This window comes from Bacillus rossius, chromosome 1, assembly GCF_032445375.1.
Source record: "Bacillus rossius redtenbacheri isolate Brsri chromosome 1, Brsri_v3, whole genome shotgun sequence".
Lineage (NCBI taxonomy): Eukaryota > Metazoa > Arthropoda > Insecta > Phasmatodea > Bacillidae > Bacillus > Bacillus rossius.
This window is the reverse complement of record NC_086330.1, coordinates 271,976,909-272,002,413: the sequence shown is the minus strand read 5'-3', so window position 1 is coordinate 272,002,413 and position 25,505 is coordinate 271,976,909. Positions and strand designations below refer to the sequence as shown.

The following is a 25,505-nucleotide window of genomic DNA, read 5'->3' as shown; positions in this document are numbered from 1 at the left end:
CATGGTGGTAGCCAATCAGCAAACAGTTTAAGTACTACTCTAGTGGGCTTATAAAAGAACAATTGTCACGAAAGTATTGGTACTCTTGACTTGAGTAGTTTGTTATAGTTTTCAAACACGCGATAACATAAAAATGGAAGGCACATTTGATAGCTTTTTGATAGCTGTAATAGAAAGTAAAAATATTTTGTATGACAGGGGATCCGCAGGATACAAAAATGAAGAAGCTAAATTAAATGCTTGGAAGTCTGTGTCTGAATGTGTTAAAGAAGCCGGATTTGAAATAAACAGTGATATATATTTTTGAATGCTCATTGTGTTTTGTACGTAAACTTTGAAATATTTAAAATATTTCTGGGTTTAACGAAAACCGTACCACAATAACAACACACGAATCTAAACAAACGTCACGTATGCCAACTTCAGTGACCAAAATTGTGAACGGGAGTTTTACGTTTAAAAAACTTTTTTGAATGCTTCCGGTATTATTTTGTGTTGTGTTGTGCGTGAATGTAGCATCAAGCTCTGTGCTATCTCTGTGCGTGTGTGCTATCTGTGTGCTGTTTGCGTGCTATTGCGAATGTATCCCGGCCTTTATGGTTGTTACGTGACGTAAATAGCGGGATTGATTCGATTTTTGAGACGTAATTCGCGGGAAAGTATTGTATTGGACTATATGGGAACCAAACGGGACCTGAAGAATATAGTGCAAATAACGGGAAAACGTAAATAACGGTAACGTAAATAAGGGGTTTCGCTGTATTTAGAAAAACCTGAAAAAGTAGGCCAAAACATGCAAAAATCCAGTACAACGACTTATTTGTGAACAATTACATAAAAAATAGTAATGATTTAAAATGTCTGTTAAAATACAAAGGACATTCTTAAAACATATAGAAAGTGCAAATATAAACCCTAAAATACATAAAAACGGTAAAATATTCTTAGCGAGACCTTTTAAGAAATGTTTACATTCATGAAAATAGTTTAAAAGAAAAATATTTAGCTGGGTCTTGCAACGTTACAAAGTGTTGAATTTAGCCATCAAAAAACAGCATTTTGCCTGGCATTCACAAGTTTGTCACTCTTTACGTGCTTTGCAACAGAATATTCATTTGATTTCTTTCAAAAGTATATATTGGCAGTTGCAGTATTTACACATTAATGTAACGGCATCAGATGCATAAACACAGTTACTTTTAAACTCATCAACTTCCACTAACCACATTTTTTGGCATTTTTATGTGGAGCAATTAACATTAAAACTGGAAATATTGATAATGTTGTTAACTAAATGGCCTGTTAAAACAACAAGCAAGCAGTTATAAAAATAGTTTGGTTTCTGGTTGCTGCAGCATAAACGACGTCATTGGGAAAGCAAGCGTATAAACAGTAGTAAAGAGTGCGAGGATAGACAGGAGTGGCTTGTGTAGATGAAAAAGAAGATGGAGGAGACTGCCTTGACAGCGGTAACAAAGAGAGGAGAAGAAGGGAGAAGGATCTTGCAAACAGATCCATTAGCACTCTCTACCCCTTCCCTTTTTAGGAACATTCCGAACATAATATTTCAAAGGCTGTAAAGAAAAACAACCAGAATAAGTAATACGGTTTAAATGCAGTGTGTATGATTTTTTAACTAAGCTTGTCCAGCCCTCTGCTGACATTTCAGAAACAATAAAGAAAATAACAGCCTGGTATAAGTAACACAGTTCAGACGCAGTGTGTATTTTTTTTCCAACTAAGCTGTTCCAGCCCTCGGCCTAGCATGTGACGATACAGCGATGATTCTTGGTGTTGGGGAGAAGAGGTCTACCACACGACCACAGTAGGAAACGCAACATTCTTTAATTTGTGTAGAAATTCGCGAAAAAGACTGAAAAAATTATAAAATAATCTTTGACTTGAAAACATCACAATTTGCATTATTTTTAGAGTTTATTGCAATCATGATTTTTATCAGGTACCTAGTTATAAAACTAGGAATTTTTTCAGGCATGTATTTCATTATCAGTCATCATAAATGGATGAGGGGGTGAGACAATGATTTGGAGCAGTGACTAACACCAGAAAACCACCAGCTCACCACTGCATTTCCCACATAGATGAGCAAGCATTACACCCCACTGGGAATCAAAAGTAAATCGCATCAGTGGAAGGCAAGTGATCTGACTGCTTGACATCATGTCTCAATCACTAATGATTAGACTTTTACTGTATTTACACACCTATTGATCACACATTTTACGTCAATTTTTTGGTTTAAAAATATGTGCACACCTTATGGACATTTTTAATTTTGGGTAAAAAAAATAAAATATTATAATTCCAGTGTGTCATTGAGTATGTGCATAAATAACTCTCATGTATTGGGTTTTAAAATATGTCACGAGTAATTAAACATTGTTTAGTTAAACTATCTCAGTAGCTTGTGAAAAGAACTATGAATGATGTCACTGTGCTTGTCTGCCCAGCAAGCACCGGTAAGTGACGTGACTTGCTGGGCTAGCATTCCGCTGGAGGGAACAAATATAAAACTAAACCAGCAAGATTTGCGTGTGTGCATTGATCCGTTAACTGGCTCCCTACACAATCTTAATGTGTGTTTTTAAGATGCAACGGTGACACAAAATTTTTTTTTGCATTACAGTTCCCAGCTTTCAAATGCAAAATTCTATGACAAAACTGCAGCCATTGTTGCAGCACTTCAAAGCCTCCAGCCCCCGCATAAATTTCTCCCCGACTGTAATGTGCGCCTGCTAGTGTTTGTAAAAGGAACAACAATTAAGGGTAGCTTGCTGACTTTTTTTATTCAAGATGAGAACAGGTTAAAAAAATACAAGAACCAGGAAGGGATACACATGTACAAAAAATACAAGACTTCTACTTAGTCTTTAATGTTAGTAGTATGGGTCATAAAGTAGAAGAGTGGGGACTTGAGGGGGGGGGGGGGGGCAAGTGGCGCAAGAATGTCGCCTCTCTCCCTCCTACAGTAATAAAGTGGCATAGATAGCAGACAAAATGAAGACCGAAGGTCACCAGTGCCCTATATCTTACGCACCAATAAGCTGAGACATGAAACAAAGTATTTTACTTGTAGCTATGGAATTTTCCTGAAGAGATTTATAGTACAACCCTTATTCGAGGGTACACAGTAAAAATGAAAGAATTTAATGATCCATATCACAGAAGCAACCCATACGCAGGGGCGACCCTTCTGCTTGTAAATACGATACTGCCCAGTGTGTCTGGACCCTGAGAGCAGACATACAGGGTGGCTAGCAAAACCTCTACAAAAATTTCCCCGACTTTTCCCTGACTTCTCCAGGTGCGCTACTGCTTTTCCCTAACTATACAGAAAAGCAAAAAAATAACAAGGTTACAATCTCCACAAACTTTTTATCTGAATATGAACACTGCTTACCTACCAACAGCTTCATGTTGCACACTCATATCATATCTTGATTATTTAAATAGCAAAGACTTAAGAGGCCACTCCAGTGTTTCAGGGGCACTACGCAACCTGCGTTAACCTCATAAGATTCAATGCTATTTTCATTTTGCTTATAACTTATTAACTAATATAGATTTCGAAATGATGCTTGCTTGATATGTAAGACAACGATGCTCTTATCAAAGCCCCTTTCTTCAAAAACGTGCATATATTATGGTTCAAACCTAGACAACACACTTATGCATATTAGTAAAGATTAGTATAAAACCATAATTTATGCACGTTTTTGAAGAAAGGGGCTTTGATAAGAGCATCGTTGTCTTACATATCAAGCAAGCATCATTTCAAAATCTATATTAGTTAATTAGTTATAAGCAAAATGAAAATAACATTGAATCTTATGAGGTTAACGCGGGTTGCGTAGTGCCCCTGAAACACTGGAGTGGCCTCTTAAGCATTTAACACACAAAAATTTTCACTGGTAACAATCCATTGTTCACTTGTAAAATGCAGTTTTCAAAGTGTCACAATTACACAAAATAAAATTTTTTCACTATAAATAACTTAAAATTTCTGAATTTTAAAAGTTTTGATTGTCACAGTACTATTAATCACTTCAATGTTTTAATTTATTCATCAATCAGTTGCGACTGCCTGTGTGCATCTTCAATGATTTTGGACTTTTTTTCTTTCAGCTCTTTTATTATCATTTCAGATTTTCTTTTCCTAGCTGCTTCTTCTTTCTTTCCTGCTTCCTCCTCCTTTCTCAATGCAATTGCTTCTCTGAATCTTGAATATGCATTACGAACAGAGTGAATAAGTTTTTTGCCAATGTTAAGTTTTTCTATACCACCTGAACAACATCATACATACACCTTCTGGCCACTAAACTTTCTTCTTTCATGTTTGGCAACAAACTCTCAGAGTTTACAGAGAATCCTCTTTCAAGGTTTGCATTGCCATGCGAGATGATTACAAGTTTCATCACTTTTGCAACATTGTAAGTCTCGGTGCATTCTTTAAAAAGGTTTCTCCAGAAATGGTCAACACGTAGAGATTTCCGTGAATATTTTTTTAAGCTATCCTGAACATTTGGCTGCGAGCATGTGCTCTTATACTCACGCAAAGCTTTGCCTGCCACAGATATGTCCACCCATTTATTGTCAGTCAGCACAGTAAGAAGTATGGCCAATCTCTTGCTTCCCAGCTCTACATTAGATGCAATGTTTGGGTCAAAACATGACACAGCTCTTGTAAGCTTGTATGCTAATGGCGAACGTTCTACAAGCTTAGTTACAAACTTGCATATGCACTGCCTACAACACTCACGGAATCTCAAAACATCGAGCTCTGAAGCAGTCTTCACTTTTTTTAGTTCATAGAGTACGCTAAATGGAAGAGACATAGATTTAGCAGTATGCAAATTTGCCACTTTACTCAAATCAATTTTATGCACGAAAGGAGAACTTTTCATTTCAGTATCTCACTCTTAACAATGTGCCCCATTTGTTCATGAATCATGGTAGATAAAGAAGAATGAAGAAATGGTACCAATGGCACATCAGCCTGAAATTCTGTCAGGAAGGGTTCTACATCAGATGCCAAAGATTTAAAAAAGGTACCTAAGTTTACAGGTAACAATGGATCTTTCGTTATATCTGCTACAATTCTGAAACTATTGCAAAGTGGCAAAAGTTTCTTGTCTTTCTGCATCTCTTTCACATACAGTATGATGTTGGGAAGGATTTCAAGAGCTTGATGTGCAACTGAACTATTTTCCACCCATCTGATGGCACAAAACTTTTTGGGAAATACTTCTGATGATGTGACTGAAGTATACAAAGCTCGTCTGGCAGGCACGTCTTTGAAAAGATTATACAAAGCTCGAAGAAATTCTATTATTTTCCGGTCTGTACTAACTATACCTGCCTTGAATGCACAGTTTACAGTATGCAAACCACAACTGCCTAGTTCTAATATTTCTGGGGCATGCTCTTCACAACTAGATTTAATGTCATTTTTGAGTTCTCGCAAGACCTTCCAGTTGACATTGGGCCCGTCCATGAAAATCTGAACAATGTCATGGAGAGAAAGACTCTTGATACCACATTTGAAAGCATTTAGAAAGTGAAATGCAGTTGATTGGCCTAAAAAAACAGATGTGTAAATACATGGTCACTACACCATCACACTCTAAATCCCAAAATCGTACAGTTATGTCCATCTGTTGCTTTTGCGAAACTTTGGTTAGAGATTCATCAAAACCTATTACGACTTTTTGTCCTTTAAGCATTTTACTGATTTCATCCCTGAAATATGGTGCTAGACCAAATGTGATATAATAACCTACCTTATCTCTCTGCAACTGAAGTTTCCTTGCTATGGTACTATCTGGAAACATTGTACGAAAAAGAAGTACATCACGCCCAGCTGCACGCAAAGATCTGTATGTCATCACACACTGAATACACCACAATATTTCAGCTTCCGTGACTTGATCATTTAGCATAAATGGTTGAATTACACTGGATGACTTAACCACAGACTGGTTCAAACACTGAGGTCCAGATGGCTGCTCTTTCTTCACAGATGTTTGTACATATGCTATTTCCCCACAAGCTGAATGCTCCAAGACTGAAGATGTCGATGGAAGTAAAGACACGGCTTTAGTTTCACAAGGTACAGACTTGAAAAAAGCATTAACCTTCACACAGTTTAAACTTTCAGCCCACTTCAAGTGTTTTTTTCCTTCCACGTGACTTGTAACAGCACGGCGGCCCATGTCGCTTAAAGAAAATTTAACATTACACCAATTGCACCTTGCTAAATTATTGTCTTTTGGAACTCTAGCGATTCATTTTAAGGTAGGATCGGCTAACATATCCGACCTAAATAAAGTTTTTTTCCTACCTGCCATTATTTTTTTAGATCACTGGAGCCGTAGAAATGAAACACACAGGAAAAGCCCACTATCAAGACATTTTTTATGTTCTAGACAATTTTCTAAAACACAGCACAGGTCAAGCTGCACCGTAATTTCTTATCACACAAATGACACAATTGTCACTACACAGTACACAGAGGTGCCAACCATTAACCAATGCAATCAGTAGTAAATATAAAAAAATCAGTAGTTTTAGAATATTTTCAATAGTGAATTAAATCAGGGGCAGATCCAGCTTTGGGAGGGGTGGAAGTAGATGTTCGACAAAGTTCACACACATGACCTATAATAAAACAAGAAAGGTATATAACTTACACATGTTGTTTGTATGAAACTTCTTCACAGTTAAGTCTAGGATTTCTGGAGCATATTGAGTGTTGCCTTCTTTGCTTTGATAAGCACATCACTTGAGAATTTCTGATCAAAGCAAGCTTTGCCACTTGTTAGCATGTGTGTCTTCTGGATAACCAAAGATTCTAGTAATTCAGAACCCATTGTGGGCCTGAATTCTGTCTTGTTTTTCCTAACCATGCTAAAAATTCTCTCGCAAGAAGCATTACTATGAGGTATCGTAAGAATTGCCAACATTATTTTAGGAAGGACAATGAATTTCTTATGTCCATCAGCATTCTTCAGTTTTGTAATCAAATGCCATGCAACATCCATTCTATTTCTGTTACACGATTTGATTTCCTGAGGAAGATCTTCACACTGATACCTAGCAAATTCCACTTCCAGATCAGAGCTCTCCTGCTCATTCAACAAGAATGAATGCTTCGCACAAAAATACTGAACAGATTCATAGGAAACTGTTTCACGTTTTTGTATGTCAGCTACAGCAGCATGGATTACAGTTTCATTCTGTAGTGGAAACTTGGTCAGAATGTATTTGCAAGCAGATTCAAAATATTTTCGCACACAGGTAAAGAAAATCACCATGTTTTCTTCACTTAAACCCACATATTTATCACTTATTTACATTCTTGTTTTTGCACCAATAACTAGGTCTTTGTTGTCTTTTTGTTGATTCCTATCCCAATATTTGACATCTAAAATACTTTTGCTACTCCAAATACCTTCAGGCTTCAGAAACCTGATAAAAAGCTCAGTGAGTAGTGACAATAGCTCACTATGGAGAATGTGAATTAGCGGTTCTTCACTTTGCAGCACTGTATTAATTCTTGTAAACACTGGGGTAGTGTTTTGGAGGAACAAACAGTACAATTTTGTAACAGGCGAAGACAAAGCCTGCTTAATCCTATCAAGTCGTACATTCACACTGTGATGCGTAGGCTTGGTTGCTATTTTTTTTGCTGATTTTGGATTTTGACTGCTTGAGATGTCAATCTTGCATTTTGATTGAGCTGGAGCTTCATCATTCTTTGACTTAGACAAAGCGTGCTTCTTAGTTGTAGACGTTGCAACATCTCGAGGTATGGAGTCTCTGTCAGGTGCATTTGGCCTCTCAAGAACGTACGAATTGGACTTGATATTGGTAACATTTGAAGTTTTTTGCCTTGCTTTTTCATTCAAAGGAACTAAAGTACTAGTAATTTCAGGTATGCACCCAGCCTCTCCTACTTCATTACCACCAGCTGAAATGCAAGCAGTATGTTTCAAATTACGTTCATCACACTTTTTTTCACCAAAAACAAAACTGAGTAGTGCAGGCCACTGTTCCAAAAACCTATCAATACAATTCTTTAATGATAACCATCTAGTGCTTGTATGCTTTAGAATTTTGTGTGTGGCAGTATCGCACAGAACCTGACATTGCTGCAGCTTCTGATGACGAAGAGAACTTCTATCTAAGTAGTGGTACAAATCAACCTAAAGATCTTCAATACATACTGGAAATTCTTTTGCAGCATTCTGTGCAGCAATGTGTATTAAATGACAAGCGCAACCCTGCATGAACACATTTGGATTTTCTTTCTTTATGAAGGAAGCTGTTCCTTTATGTCTGCCAATCATTGTTGAACAATTATCTGTGCCAAATGACAAGCAGTTATTCCATGTCAAACCCCTCTTCTGTATCTCTTCATTAATCAAAATGAAGATGTTTTCTCCTGTGTTTTGAACTTTGCAAGCACAAACAGCAAGAACTTCTGAAACGATTTTTCCTAGATCGGATCTGTAGGCCGTTACGACGATGGGGTATAATGTAACCTCTTCATTGTCATTACGCCCATCAGTAGCAATACTGAAAGCTGAATGCTTTAAGTTATCAATTATTTCGGCTTGGGACGTCTCTGCAAGTTATTTCACAATTGCAGTAGTCTTTGTTCGCTTGCAAGCATAATTCTGTGCGATATTTGAATCTGGACACATTGATTTTAATAAAGGGCTGAAATGATCTGCAACAGCAAGTGGTACGTTGCGCTCGATGAGAAATGAAGTAAAAAGAACTTTGGTGTTTGTAGTGGGATCAGCAGTCTCAGTTTTAAAAAAAGACGTCAAAGTTTTATTAGCATTTTTTACTTGCAAATTGTCCATGTGCTTTTTACTACTTACGTGACGCTGGCAATCGTTTTTACCTCCATGTTGAACACTAAAATCGCACTTGCACAAATTACAAAACACGTGGTATTCAGATACATTAGACACGGCTAGACTTGTCCACAACTGCGAATATTCTTTGCGATACTTTTGTGAATTTTTTTGGTTTGGAAGCCATGTTGAGTTCACACGCACGCAACATTTATATTTCCCAAATATTTAAGGTAACTTCAAATGTACAACTTGATAACTACACATGACACTTCCCGCACAAAGAACAACCAACAACTGGACGGATCGATGTATCAATGAATGAGTCGAAAAGCCAGTCCACACGCCCGAAGCAATACACAGATCGATTGTATATAATCAATATTTTTCTCGTGCTTATACAAATACAAAAGTATCTTGAACAAGCGAAGCGGGACGTTGTACACCATACGCGTTTAAACAACTTATCTATACACAAAAACACATAATTCACAATAATATGCTAACTCGACTAGTTCCACACAATTTTAAAGTGAAAACAAAACTCTCCCTGAGCGTGGGAAAATGATGCGTCATACGATATACACAGCTGTAGATGCGTACGTGCACAAGACAATGGCCCGTTTTTTTTATCTGAAGCTGATTATTCCGTAGCTTAAAAACGGAATCCGTACTTCCATAGCAAGTCACAATAATTCGTATAAACTACGGACAATTCGTAGAACTTGGCACCTCTGAGTACACAGCAGAAAAGTTTACGCCATGTTCATCCTTTAGGCAGTACCGTAGATATAATAAAATTTAAGTCTATGAATTTCTCTTGAATGATACACTTGCATAAGCCGAGGAAATATTATTACCGCAACATATAAAAGTAAACAGCAGGAACGGACAAAAACAAATGAGCAGTGAACCTAGTGTTGCCAGGTCCGCCCGCGCGTTTATATCTCGCATTCTCATTATGTAACTAGATTCGCCTCCAAAACGGCTTGAAACACTACAGTAGACTAACTAAAATTCATTAAAAAAAGTTATAGAATTTAACAAACAGCAGAAAAGATAAACCACCGACTGAGTGGCTTTTATCACAGTGGGAACTAAATCAACATCACACCACATCTACAAAGAAAACCACTGGTCTGGCAACACTGGCAGTGGATGCTTGGAAGTAAATCGTAGTACGTGCCAGAAAAACGATTTATTTGGGACGAAACACTGGTATGCCGTGGCACCTTTACACAACAAAATTATCTTGGTAAAAATAAATATGGAACATAAAACTGGTATGTATACCAAGAAATTGGTACATCTTACTACACCACTGCAGAAATGTAGAAATGTCTGTTTAGTAAGTTATGGATTTACATTTTTTAATATTATTCCCTGACTTTTCCAGGCATCACAAAAATCACAAAAATTTCCTGACTTTTCCCGGTTTTACAGGTCGCTCGCCACCCTGACATACAAACCGGGGCTAAAACAGTGTCTGAAGTCAGCCTTCTTGGCATCCTTGGATCATACAAATTTTGTCCTTTTTACCATCCTAAATATTAATCAATAAGTAGAATTAAAAAAGGAAACAATGAAGTTTTTTTAAGACATGTAAAAACAGAGACAACGGCCTTCAAAGTGCCTGCAAATTATATTTATTTCATTTAGCCAAGCAAAAGATATTTATTTGCAAAGGAGGGACTAACATTATTTCTCAATAACTGACACCAATTACAGTAAATTCTTGTTATAACAAAGTATTATAAAGCAAGAGATTTTGTTCTTTACACTGAAATTTCTTTACTGAAATATCCCAACATACATATACTATTTCCATACTACAGAATGCAAAGGCAAAACAAAATGGAACTATGTATGTACCTACCCTATAATCATCAATTATTTGAGCTGCATTATGCTACAGGGTTAGTGGTTTATTTTGAGAAAAACATTAAATAATTTCAATCTCTGTAAAAGAATATTCTTTTGCGGTTGGAACTGAGCGATGATTGATCATACATCTTCACAATTGTGCCGTAAAAAAGGGATTTAGGCACGTTTTATTTAATTATTTGTAATCTTAAATATTTTCGGAAATATTTTTTTTCCATCTTATTTTCTTTACGGCCAGGCCCTCAGCCTCTGTTCTCAGAGGCGAGCTGATTTTCTTTCCCAGCCTAATGCTAGCTTAGCGTTCTGGCTAATATTTCTCCCGCCTCCAGGCACGTCGGAGGCCGGTAACTTTATTTCTCCGCATGACTACTTTTGCCTACAGCAGCTTGTGAAGCAGTGCTGAGCCCTGCTAACTCTGTCACGAATCGGTATAAGGTTCACTAGCAGCAAGACACGACAGGAGGATCCCGTGGACCTTGCGTCCCACAGACCATGCGTTTTTTGAAAACATCCCCCCCCCCTGCTCCCCCACCCTTTCTTCTCAGAAGTGAAGCTAGGAGCGATGACCGCACGGGGACATTAACCGAATTCAAGGCCATCTCAAGCTTGACAGCCGCAGTTACGATTCTGGACTTTAACGACATCTAGCGACGGCTGTGGTCACTAACACCACTTGTGGGCGTCGGCAGCGCCGACACTACCGCGCTCGCGCGGAGGTAACGACAACCTTTCTCATCCTTATATCTCGGGCCGCTAGGTGGCACCTCTGGTTACTCCATTACCCCCTAGCTTGACACTCTCGTCGGACACTAGTCGATTTATTAGTACTTCTTTTCGCCACCAAAAGATAGCGCCTCAGTCGCGCAGTCCCTCCAGTAAGATCTAATTTTTTTTTTTATGCCAGACACCTTCGGGTGGGCTCGGTAATTTTCGGCTCAGAGCCTACCCCCTCCCATTCTCTAGAGACCCCGCGCTTATGATATACTGATGATATCCCGCTCTGAAGGGACTTCGGTGCGCGCCTCCTGACTGACTGGTACCTTCTGTAACTGCGATCTTCGGCGAATCATCGACATCGCATCGTATATTATGTAGTCTTCTCAGACTAGAGGGATGAAGTCCCTATCTAAAATTAAGATTAACCAGTCAGTAGTTTAGTTATGAGTAGAGAAACTTAGTATTTTTATATTTATATATTTCTTTTATCATGAAGACTTCCGTGTCTACCGCGAATCGTGGTTCGGGGTTTCGGAGACGAGACGCCCTCTCCTGAGCGCCAGGACCAACACGCTGTTTGGCAAGTCTTGACGTCATCCCCCCCCCCCTTTAATTTCCCTCTATTGGCCTTTTGCGCCATTTAAGTATACTGTCTGGAAACAGGTCTAATTCTTTGGAATTTGGACTTCTGTTTCAGACAGGGTTCCAAGTTTGGGGCAACCAAAATCCTCTGCCAGAACTTCTGGAGTCGGTTCCTGACCAGAATCCACCATCTTTAGGCCTACTACCTCGATCACCGTCTACCTAAAGCCCCGGGTGATACCCGTATAATTCTATCATTTTATTCACGAACTCAAAAAATAGTGTAACCCAGTTAAGACAGCGGACAGTAAAAGCAGTTCGAGGAGACGAAATTTATATAATGTTTTGCAAGGACTATATGTACAACCTGTAAAGTTAGCGATGTTAATTTCATTCAAGTCTTTAAATATTGTTATTTTTGTTAAACATTCAGGGCCGGCCCGATAGTAAATAAGTTCAAAGAATATAATATAATAAGTGTAACTGTGAGGAATTTAAGTAAGATTACTTATCCATGAAAAACAGCCGTTACAAAGGAATATTTAATCTATAAAAAAAAGAAAGAACAATGATTAATAAAATAAGGAAGTCTATAGACGTAACTGTTGTTTTTATTTAATTAATCTATAATAACGATCCCTTTTTCTCCCTAGTGTTCGTAGGGAGTCTCTAAATTTGATTTGTTTACTCCTAGTGTCGCCTCTGTTGTTGACTTTTTATAGTTATTAATTGAGGGTCCCAGTATTCAGAGTTTCCAAATCTTTTTACCTTCTTATTTAATTACTCTTTAAGACATTTGGGGTATTACACAATCTTCCCCCGTTCTTTCAGTATTGAAGAGAGTGTAGAGGGTGCCAAACCAAACTGCTTGGCCACGTGTGATTTTTTTGTGCCTTTGTTTACTTCCTTCAGGATTTCCATTTTTTCTTTTAAAGAATACTGTTTCCGTTTTTTTATCGTCCATGAAGATAAAAATTAAACTGAAACTTGGTTATAAAAATAATAAATGCATAAATAAATACAGCACGTCACTGAAAATCACTGATGGCAACAAAATGTAAACAATCAATAATGGAAACGGAAACCGAACAGACCAAAGACTGAACGATATGTGCAGAATATGGAAACCATTGAGTCGCTGATATTGCCAGTTTTAGCGGCATCTAGTTTTCCAGTGAGTTAACTTAGTGTAAGTTTTTCATAAATGTTGCCGTTGGCCATATCTCGCCACAAATAAAATAAGTGAAGTGCGCACATCTAAACATACAGTTCCTATTACTAGTAGTGTATTTTTTAAGTCTATGGCCGTGAGTAAAAGCAGTTGGCCATATCTTGGGTAGAAAAAAAAGAAAACAAATGCACATCAAACTTTGCAATGCCGTTTTCAATGTAAATAGACAACAAAATAAAGCAGTTGAATGCTTGAATCATTGAAATTATGCCAAGAGAACGACAGTAAGTAAATGTTTTGACGCATAGATAGGGCCAATGAAAAATGGTAAATAAAAAAGGCCCATTTCGGTGAATAAAAAGAGTTATTTTGGTGCCAAATTTCGGTGAAAAAAAAATTGTTTAGTTAGAAAAAATAACTATTTCGTCATTATAATTTTATACACATGTATATGTTTGATGGAATAATTGTTTTATTTGGTCGAAATTTATCAAAAACAATGTTTTGAAGTACATTCACATCTAAAATTTAGCACGCTGCATTTGTAATTAAAATTCTCAAGATTACATACAAAAAAATCGGAAACTGATCATAAACGTTAGTGGCTCAAGTCCATTTTGACTACCTATCTCTGAAAATCAGCTATTATATGTTTCCTGCAAACTAGTCCCCACCAAAACACTGTACTTATTCAACAGTACAGAGTATTGTTTTTTTTTTGTTTACTTTTTCACCGCCTCAACTGCGTGTGCGGTATTTGTTCATGTATATGTTGGCACTCTTGGCCGGCATTTATTTTCGTGCATTGCCGTGACAACTACGAAAATAAATAGTCGCCTCGGCTAGGACGCCCAAATACAACAATTAACATTTTGAAAGTTATGATTTGATTGGCTAAAATGGAAGTGACGCTATTTTTCTGGACTGCGTTTGGCCGATTCAGAGAAAGGAACAAAGATTGAGTTAAGGCCTATCGACGATTGCGTCACCAGACGCATTTGCGGTCGGCAAAATAATGTCATTTTTGCCGTTTTATGGCCTTCTACGTCTCGTAGGAACGTGTGCGACGACGGAGACTGAGTAGGCGTACGTCTGGATGTAATAATTTTCATTCGTGAAATATATGGTTCTAGAGTAACTTGACGCTTAGTTCCAGAACCCGATGCTTTGTTCACCTTGTGCGATGCTCGAAATTTACAGTGTTTTCACACGTGTATTTTATTTTCCAGTCAACTTGCACATTACAGAACTTGCACATCATGATGCCTTTTTCTTTACTGATTACGTAAAATCCTTCAGCTCTTTCGAAAACACAACTTTCGGCATTTTATACGTTTATCCAGTGACCACGGTAATATGACCAAAATGACACAAAAACTTTCAACGGAAAACGATCATAGATGCGGAAGAGAGACATATTGCATCCACTCGGAAATAAAGAACTTAAACTCGACAGACACGCACTCGTGAAAACAAAATCATAGAACATTTCGACACTCGTAACTACCAACGCCATCTGTTGATTTGTCCACCAGTAGCTAAAGTGATAATTTTTATTGCCACGCTCTACTCTATGGGTGCTAGAGAAAAACCAAAGCAAAGATGGCATCTCACATATAACCTCTTGGAATAATAAACGTTTTGTGCAAGTTCCAGAATGATTCAACGTGATTTTTCGCGATAAAAAAGGTTAATTTCGCGCGAATATCGCGATTTCGTCATATTTCGTGAAAAACTACGGATTTCGCGCATCACAGCAAATTTCGTTAAAACGAAATGCAGTATATTAACGTCTTATCACTACCAAGTAAGGTTATTTGTATTACACATCATGTGCAAGTGATTTTTTTAAAATTTCGCGATTTCGTCATTAACGAAATTTGACTACCCCTACGCATAGACTAAATATTCGGTAAATGCGCATGATATTGGCGAAGAAAACCAGTAAAATGCTTTCGTTGTAACGAAAATCTATTTAGTAAATTTGAAATATTTTAACCTTGTATGTGTACAGTCATTGGAGGGGAATTTCAAATAATTCGTTAAAGTGAAATTTTCGTTAATGTGAAGTTCGTCATATCGAAATTTCACTGTACAGGGCAAAGATGGCTAGCCACAGCTGCAGCACGCACCTTCTCGCAGAAGCTCTTGAAGGCAGTCTTGAGCTTGTGCCGCAGCTCGCGCTCCGACTGCTCGGCCGCCAGGTCGTCGCGGTCGTGCATGTGCTGGTGCTTGCCCAGGTCCGTCGTGATCTCGCCCACCTCCGTGTAGAACTGCACGTCCACGTGCTTCTTCTTGCCGAACATGATGGCGTGCTGCAAACAACATTCCCTGCCCTGTCGCTAAAACCCAAAACAAGGATTCAAATCCTGGGCCTCCTATACGTGAGTCCGATAGCATTTGGATGAGCAAGGCTGTGCTACTTCCATACTCAAGATAGTGTCTGCCTCAAGTTTCATAGGAGTGTGAAAATTTATTTTCTGATTTTCATTACTGCAAAGCCAGCCTCTTCTCATACATAGTTGCTACAAGCTTGGGATTCCAAAATTCCCTGACTTTTCCAGGTTTTCCAGATCTGAATCAAAAAAATTTCCCTGACCTTCCAGACACAATCCTACGGATCAACTTGGTGTTGATGCTTTTTCTCAAGGAAGACGAGGTTTTATGTGCTATTAAAATGTGTAATTTTAATCTTAAAATGTATGCCTACGAAAACTAAAAATATTTTACATAATAAAGCCCTGTCCCTCAAAAGAAATCACTAATAATAGACTTCACCTGCACAAAGAAAATGATTTTACTTGGTAGAAAAAACTTTATTTAAATATATATTTTTTTAATTCCTAAATTCTCTAGTTTCTGGGGGGAAAAAAATTAATCTCCAAAATGATTTTCGTCACTTTGCAACATGTTTTAAAATCAGGTTCTAAGAGGGTATTGGGGTACTTCCAAGTAGTATAAAGTAGTTTACCTCTTTAACAGTGGTTAGGTTAGGTTTTATATTATGATATTCTATGGATGGTCTGTTGTGTTAGTTTGGCTACAATTAAAATGTTTACATTAATATGGACAGCTGGTTTGATTTGTTTAGGTTAGGTCTGCAACATTTAAAACAGAGTATACAACTGATTAGGTTAAGTTAGCTATATTAAAAATATTATGAAATCATTTGATAGTTGCTTACCAATTACCTAATAAAATGTAGCTAACATAACCTAACCAACTGCAAAAGTCAATGTATAAGTGGAAAACCAATAGAACTGAAGGATCTATTTCTTAATAGTATAACAAGATTTACAAAATTTGTAATGTAATTCAAATAACAAACAATATAAATCTATAAAATTTAATTTTGTGTACACCTAAGGTTGCCAGCTTCAACAGTTGAGGATACCAGATTTTAAAGCTAGTTTTAAGAGTCACTCACTTATTACTGATACCCTTGCAGATTTGCTAATTGTCACATCATATTGTTATGCAATTGTTTTGGGCTTCTAAATGATTCCTTGTTCTGTTTTTTTTTTTTCCACCACCATCAAAACATGTGTGGTCTGGTTTTTAGTTTGATATATTTTGTTTAATATTAGGCCCTACATAAAAATCCGGAAAACACGAACATCACATATCACAAATAAAAATATTCTATTTTGAAAACAAACCGATCTTGATATCCTTTTCACAAGAAAGATATTTACCAATTAAAATTTTATCGCACGTGATATAATTATTCCACTATTATTGGATAACACATCAGAATTTATTTATATTAATGTACAGAACCTGGATATAATGTAAATTACTGTACATAAAATCCATATTAACTCTGTGTTTACAGTAAAAAACTAGGATTTCACACAAAAAAATAAAGGAAGAAAAATCAACTAAATTGTGTGTGCTACTGCCTCATTGGTAACTTCTTTACCGATCAATTAATTTTGTAAATAATATATTAAGTAATAATTATATTTATTGTTTTTTTTAAATTCAGATCATATTTAATTTACTATTATTATTTTGTTTTATGCACTTACTATTGTTTTCATATTCCGTAATGTTTGGTGTTTGTTTATTACCAGGTTGAATCTTTGAACTGTACCATAAAACTATGGCTTGTGTATCGGACCTATGGGTAGCAGAGCGCGTGCCTGAGTGCTGGAGGAAGTGAGCAGCACGGGAGAAGTGTTCGACATCAGCTCGTGGACAGAGTTAAACATGGCAGCTTGGTGGTGTAACGCCCCTCGTGCCTCAATTAAATTATTTTAATTTAATAAGAAAAAAACCTTGGAAACTGCTGGGAAAAATATTAAGAAAAATAAAGTTATTTACCAGAGGGGGCACGAGGTGGTGAACAAGACAAATTTATACACCCTGTACACAAGCAACTTGGGAGCTAGTGGATCGTTAAATAGAATAAGGTATATAATAAATAAACACTACATAAGTAGCTTGGTCTATAGGTTCCCAGTTTTATTTAGAATGGTAAATTAAATTTTTTTTTTCTTTGTTTTGGTATTACAATTAAAGAAATTAACACATAACAAGTAGGAGGGCCATCCCGATATTATTAATAACACGTAATGTTATATTAATTACACATCATCACAGAAACAAAAAAAATTGAAATATTCCATCCTATTAGATCCTTTGCTTGATTACAAAGATAATATTCTCATTGATTTTACATATTCTCGTTGATTAAGTTCTTAAGTCACTGCTCGCTGGTATGCTTTTAATAATTAGTTTCGTTGCCGCTAGGGGGAAGTTAGATGTGAAATATCACCCCGGGCTTCCAGTTGAACATCTGGCCGGGAGGGAGCTCTTCTTAGGGGGAAATGCAGCTGGAGGTCCTGCACAACATGATGGGTGTAATTTCGGCACCCAACTGTTGGACCCTGTCTGAAACACAAGCCAAATTCCAAACGAATTAGACCTGCTTCCAGACAGTCAAACACAGTCGGCGCGAAGGCCAACAAACGGGAATTCGGGGAGGAAAAAGATCGAAATAAATCACCAAACAGGGTGTAGCTCCAGGGCTCACGAGATGTCTCGCGCCGACATCCAAATGGCGCGGACTAAGAATAGCGCGGATGATGCGACCGAAATCATCGATAAGTGAAATAAAAAGAATTAATAAAATTTTAACTAAGACATAACTTGTTCTAAATGTTCCTACTGACTGGCTACTGACTTTTTAGCTGGGATCACATCCCTTAAGGCAGATGACTACATTCTTGTGCAGACGATTTTAACATTGCCGCAAAAAGCCTCTTAGCACAGAGGACGCCGAGAAGACGTGGTAAGTAGCCGAGGTCAGAGTACTAAGTGTCGCGATAGCGGACAAAGCTCCTAATTAAAACGGGCGGTAGGCCCTAGGGAAAAAGAGGGGGAAGATTCGGTTCTGGACCGAACATATCCGGAGGTGCCCGAAGTGGTCGTAAGCATGACTTCAGTTGTTTGTGCCAAGGGCGACTGCTGCCGTCTCTACCGGCAGGTACAGAAAACAACATACAATCGACTATTACAGGCCGCGAGGAGGAAGCATAGGGCCTTATGGCATAGCTGGTGGTGCACTCTGGTGGCCTAAAGGGGACATAAAGGGGGGAGTTAACAAGATCGCCCACAGGTGTCGCGGGCGTCAGCTCCACGAGCTGGCGCCAAGAGAAGACGTTACAGTTTCTGCCGCTAGATGCCGTGGGTGGTTCTTTAGAGCAAGGGAGAATGTCCTTGGAGTAGGCCACCGCCTTGGCGGGGTTCACCACAGGGCAATGATCCTGCGTTAAATTCTGCGAACCAGCGGGGTGGAGAGAGAGGGGATGGTGGACAGAAAAGCGCAGAGATGGCTGGGAACGGAGGTCCACGGGAGACTCGTTCGTGCCGAGACTAGCTAGTCTCAGCAGGCCTCTAAGAAATAGAGCTTGCAGGCCAGAAGCTGCTCTATGCGATTTTAGTCATGCAGTGAATTAATGTTACAAACCCGGGACGTGACAGCAGGCGAGAAAAATGTCATATGGGCTGCTAACGTCCACATTCGACTAGCAAAATATCAGATTGGCCCCTGAGAAAGGTGCTTTGGTCCACTGGCACCAAGTTTAACTACGTGGCGTACACCAGCCTAACAAAGTGTAAATCACCCCTTTAGTAACCAGATTATAAGAAAAATAAAATTTCAAAAATAATTTAAAATTATAATAACAAATTTAAAAAAAGTGCCGAAATGCCTAATTTCCGGCACAGTGGTGAACGTGCAGCAGGGTTTGGCTTGCTGCATGCTGTGTCGGCGCAGTACACACAGCCAACAGCTCTAGAACTACTTCCCCCACCCTGTGAACAAATAAAGTGTCTATGCTCCCTGTAAAATTTACCACCGGATACGTATTTTATTAACTCAAAAAGCAATTTTTTTGGACTACTATAACGGAGATCATTTCCACAGCTTTTGTGCCGTTTATAGGTATGGCACTCGTGATTTTATGAGTAATTAATTTATTCACATTCACTTTTTTTTAATCTTTCATGTTAAATAAATTTTAAAATATATTTTATGTAAAGATTGTATTTAATATTTATTTATCTTTACATATTTCATTATCTTAATGTTAAAGTTTTGTGTAGCTATTTAATTAACAATGTCTTAAATGTGTTTGTTTCTATTATAATCAAATGTGGAAGGGAAACACTAAGTACTACATTACTGGTTCTATGAATATTTTGTTTTGTTTGTATACCCTCTACTTATTGTAAATTCTATGATTTCTGTCGTACCAAACGAAAAAGACTTACCTTGCCCTTTTTCATTATTATTATTTTAAGGTTATATAACAGTTTTCAACTTCTACGTGATCATCATGCAAGTTTCTACTATTGAACTTGAATCAACGAAATAATATTGATTTCTACACTTTGGAACATTTCCGGCAATTAATTTTCATTCTGAAGAAAGAATTATAAGAAGACTTCAATAATTTAATATTTGTTTGATGAATTAATTTTTTTAATAATATTTGTTGAGTAACTTAACCTGTTTTTTACTTATATCTAAATAAATACTTGGTACGTACCTAGTTGTTCACGAGCTCGTTACTTAATATATAATACTCAGTAATATTTTGTTAATATGTTGATTGTTTTATTGATGTTTGTTTTACATTGTTGTTTTTACAAAGGCCTATAATTACAACCAGCAGCAATCTGATATTTGCGTGTTATTTTGTTTCCCAGTTGTTTATTTCAATAGGTATGTCTTAATTCTTTTTAACATATTATGTTTGGTTATAAATGGCAATATGTTCTTATTTCTCTATATTAATTTATACTAATTCTTTAGTTAATACATAATAACATAGTACAGTAAATGTAAACGATCCGACATCTGAAAATTTCATGTGTTATAGTGTCCTTGGGTAACTTCCAATGCCACACATTGAGGTTATGTGGGATGCTATAACAGATGGATGCCTTTCAGTCAAAATATATGCCACACTTTGTGTACGGAAATGGTTTCAGACTTTTGCGAGTTTAGTCCCGCTTAAGCATTAAAATGCAACAGTTTCTTTGCATTCGATCTTGGCAGTGTTTTTTCTTTGTCTATAAACTTGACCTTGAGAATTCTGATACTGGACATTTTATCCTAAATGGCCTGCATGCGCAATTACCAGCATGTTTTCTTGAACCCACAGTTAACCAGTATGTGTATACTGATAGGTTTATTCGCAATTTTATGTGTGAATTTACCCTCATTTTCTTGTGCATGGATTTAGCCAAAATATAGCTACTTATGGATGTTTGAGCATTTGATCTAAGGAGGTGCAGACTAGAGATTCTGATCAGCTCACGCTTGCCATTTCGTCCACTGCTTTGAACTTTCTTCCCCGAATTATAGCTGTACACAAATTTAGGACCGAGTTTAGCAAAGAAACTATATGGAGTGTACAACAGTTTCTTCGATTACTTACAACATATATAACTTTTCTAGTAATTACTTTGGAACTTATGTTGACTCCTCTTTAACACCTTACGGGATGTTTACAGGTTTACACTGAAACTGAGTGAGCTCTAGACATTTCCTTTTGATATCATGTTAATAACACCATTTTATTATTTTTTGGGATGTATTTGTGTGTTTATCACATTTTTCATGACCATAATTTACATTTTTTTGGCTTAGTAATTTTTAATAAGATTTGCTTGCTTTATGGTGCATAAGCCATTAAAAAATATTATTATCTGTTTGTTTCTGTGCGTGGTTACTTTTTAAGTGCTTTCACATATTTTTTTAATACTGTTTGTTGTAATTCTTGATTCGTATGTGTGTGGATATGGTGATTGTTCTAGAAAAATCAGGTAGATGCAATGGTTCATCAGTGAGACACACACATTGCTAGTCCATGCTGTTGCCATACGCCAGTATTGTCAAATTTATTTTCTGTGCATTTATGTGATTGGTTGAGGATTACGTCACACGGGCACCCTTGTCTTACTCAGAAAAGAAGGGTGGCTATGGAGTCAGCGTCTGTTCTTGGTCCGAGAGGTAATGTTTGGGGCGGTGGCTCAGATTTAACAAAGAATGTAGAAGTAAATAATTTTGTTGGTAAACTTATAACTTTACCATTTATATTAAACTTTTTTTTGTATCTGAAATTTAAGTGGAAATTTTGGGAACAGTCGTCTGTAACAGCCTACAACGATGATAGAGTGACTTTGTATTGTTCCACGGATGAAGTCTTTTAGCTTATACTGCGAGTTGCAAGCAACCACGGGTTTTACCAGCAAACAGTATATAATTTTCATCTTTCGGTATCCACGAACAGTAAATTTGTGTTTTGGAGTCAGTGCAGATGTTCTGTACGATCAGTTGGTATTTTCAACATGTATCTGTTTTCATGGTCGGGAAATGAAGGCCACTGTCATTCATGAATAGGTATTTATATATAATAAATAAAAATAGTAAAAATCAGTTTATGTCTAAGATATGTTATGTCCGGAATCAATCACTGAACGAAACATTCTTTTAATTAAAAAAAAAATTTAATCACGAACTTTTTAAATGTCTACGTTATGGACAAACTAGACTAATTTTGAGCTAACCGGATGTATGAACTATTACAAAACATACAGTATTTATGTATTGTATTTGTGGAAATTGTTTATAATTTGAGACAAAATTTTGGAATATGGCATTTAGAAATATTTATTAAATGCATTTTGCCCACAACTAGTGTTTCAGTCATTTTGTTTGCCAATTTTAATTGGCCTGCACTTTTGCAACAAAGCCTTTGCGAAATTTGATTGGGCTTTTACACCAGTTACAGAATTTCTTTAAGTGCCTAAATGTCGACGAAAGTTGAATCTTCCGTTTCATTTTTGTTATTACCTTTCCTCGCATTACTTGACCATTTTAATTTCACTGACTTTCCCCAGTTTCCTATACCTGTAGCAACCATGTTATACACAAAGAAATAAGGTAAATTTATGAAAATAAATTACTGCTTGAAAAGATGTTATTTCATATTCTTCAAAAAATTATGAACTTTAAACATTGTATATTAATAGGTAACTGTGATACTGGTTAAACAAACCATCAGTGTCATAGGTATGGCTGAAAATTAATATGAACACAGATCCCAAAAAAAAAAAACATTTATTTTTAATGACAGAGTAAAATTATAAAGAGAGTGAGATTTTGTAGATGTAAATTTGAAAACTACTTTACCAGTTTTAAAAATTCTTTCACTGTTATAAAGCTCATTATTCGAGATCAACATAAGCTTGGTTTTATTTTTAAAAAAAATGTTTACATTAGATATAACAATAACTGTAACCAAAAACTGAGAAAAAGACCAAATTAAATACTTTCCGGCTAACCAAGCCAGTTACCAGTACTAGTAACAGATAAACAGGGTTTACAGGAAATGGGACAGTAGTAAGAACTGTGACCACACGGGTGAGTGGTGCCAGGATATACCTTGAGGTGGAAGTGCAGCAGGATGATCATCTCGCCATCGCACGGCTGGAAGAAGGCGTTCTTGATGTTGTTGTACAATATGTCCACTTTGTCGCCACGCACCGAGGTGTAACGGAAACCGTTGATGTGCGCCTCCAGAGAGCCTGAGCAACACACGGCCAGTGGACTCACCAACATCTCCATGTGCTTCACACAAAACGAATAATATTATCTTAGTCAACATATTTAAATGAATGACTGATAGTTTACTGTCAAAAACTAAAATGTATGTATGCTGTTATCATTCCCACGGAGTAAAGCACACACCCAAACATACACAAACACATTATAAAAAGAACACAAACACACTAAAATACACCAATGCACACCAACAAAACATACACAAACACTCGCACAGTAATTCAGTTTATGTGTTTCACAATGGTACCCAAAAATTTACAATAAAAAATACTTATTAATATGAATCCGATAAATATGAAATTAAAAAACACATAAAATTTGCAAAAACAACTTAATTTTGTACTTTTTAAAGTCTTTTTTCAAAATTTAAACATTTCTGCTGATACACAATGATTGGCATGAAATACCACTATTTCTCTAAGATTATGGCCTACCATTTCAAAAAGCACTCAGACGCATGTCATAGATTTATATTATGACATATAAATTTCAATAAAACTACATTTTTATTATTTCAAATGTAAATTTATTTTCTACAACAGCAACAGTTGAAAAAGCAATTGCTTCAATTTGTTATATTCAGGCTACTATTTGTTAAGAGTATGTTAAGTCCATTATTTTATTTGAATCTAAGCTCTAAAGCTTTGCCAAAGAAAAGAGTCTACATCAACAATTAGTTAGGTTTATTTCTACAATAAGCTACATATACATTTTAAGTGCTTGAATATAAGCTTTATCAGCACCTCCTGTGAATATCATCGCTAAAAAATTGACACTGCTTGTAAATAAAAGCAAAAATTATAAAAATAAAAAAATTTATATAATGACAAGGTTAACTAATGTAGCTACAGTAATACATAATTATTATTGCCTGTAAGTAAGCATCTGTTCTAAAAAAAAAAAAGGCTCTTCCAAAAAACTATTACAGTAATTTAGTCTTTTTCTTGTTAAATGTACAACTATAGAAAACCCTATTAATAAAGCATCACAAAATTTGTCACGAAGAATCTTGATGTCTTTGACGCTAACAAACACATAATTATGTGCAAATTCTGCAGTGTTCTTGTGGAGTGGCTGCGCAAAGAATAAGAAATGTGCATAAAAGAGGTGTTCATTCAAAGCGCATTTGTATCTACACCCAGACAAGTTTGTATTAGTGCACCACCTGACACTTCCAGGAATCTAGTAACAAGCAAACAAGAATTTATACTGAATTTTGTGGGAATGATGGTGGGAGCAAACATTCCCCTGGAAAAGCAGATGATCCCAGAATGAGGAATTGGTTGCAAAAATATGTTGAAGGTGAGTAAAGGTCCAGCTTTTGTGCAGATGGACTGGGACATGGCAATTTAATTAGCTTGTTTTTTTATATAATAAAAAGGTTAGGAACCCAACTGGGGGTGCGGCGTTTGTCCTAAAATCGTTTGTCCTAAAGCGTTTATCCTAATTTCGTTTGTCCTAAAAATTAGGACAAACGACTTTAGGACAAACGACGTTAGGACAAACGACTTTAGGACAAACGACATTAGGACAAACGAATTTTAGGACAAACGACGGAACAGCTTCAAAATATTTTTACTCTGAGTTTTAGGACAAACGACTTTAGGACAAACGACATTAGGACAAACGACTTTAGGACAAACGACTTTAGGACAAACGACTTTTAGGACAAACGACGGTTCCAGTATCGATAAATACTTACTCTGAGTTTTAGGACAAACGACTTTAGGACAAACGACATTAGGACAAACGACTTTAGGACAAACGACATTAGGATAAACGACTTTAGGACAAACGACATTAGGACAAACGACTTTAGGACAAACGACTTTAGGACAAACGACTTTTAGGACAAATGATTTTAGGATAAACGACATTATGAAAAACCAAGTTAGGACGACTTTAGGACAAAAAAACTTTGAATCAAACTATTTTATTTAAAAACCACAGAGCATGTGAGAACTTACAGTAAAAGAAAACGTTTGAAAAAATAATGTTATATACTGGGGAAATACTTTACATTCTATGTAAAAAAAATTCAGCGTTTAGATCGTTACAATTTTTATACATCTAGGAATGGACGAGTACGGTTTCAACGACCTAAATCTGTTTTTTTTTTTTTTTG

The 25,505-nt window shown here is 36.7% G+C and overlaps 1 protein-coding gene across 2 annotated transcripts in view; it reads right to left on the bottom strand.

Moving 5' to 3' along the window:
• Positions 1 to 25,505, bottom strand: part of LOC134527601 (FACT complex subunit spt16) — a 219,764-nt gene that overhangs the window by 60,416 nt on the left and 133,843 nt on the right. For both annotated transcript variants that reach the window (XM_063360430.1, XM_063360432.1), the window contains exons 13-14: positions 23,201 to 23,343; positions 15,372 to 15,554 (exon numbers count right to left, since the gene is read on the bottom strand). In XM_063360430.1, the coding sequence (XP_063216500.1) occupies positions 15,372 to 15,554; positions 23,201 to 23,343 (326 nt within the window). The remainder of the gene's footprint in view (positions 1 to 15,371; positions 15,555 to 23,200; positions 23,344 to 25,505) is intronic.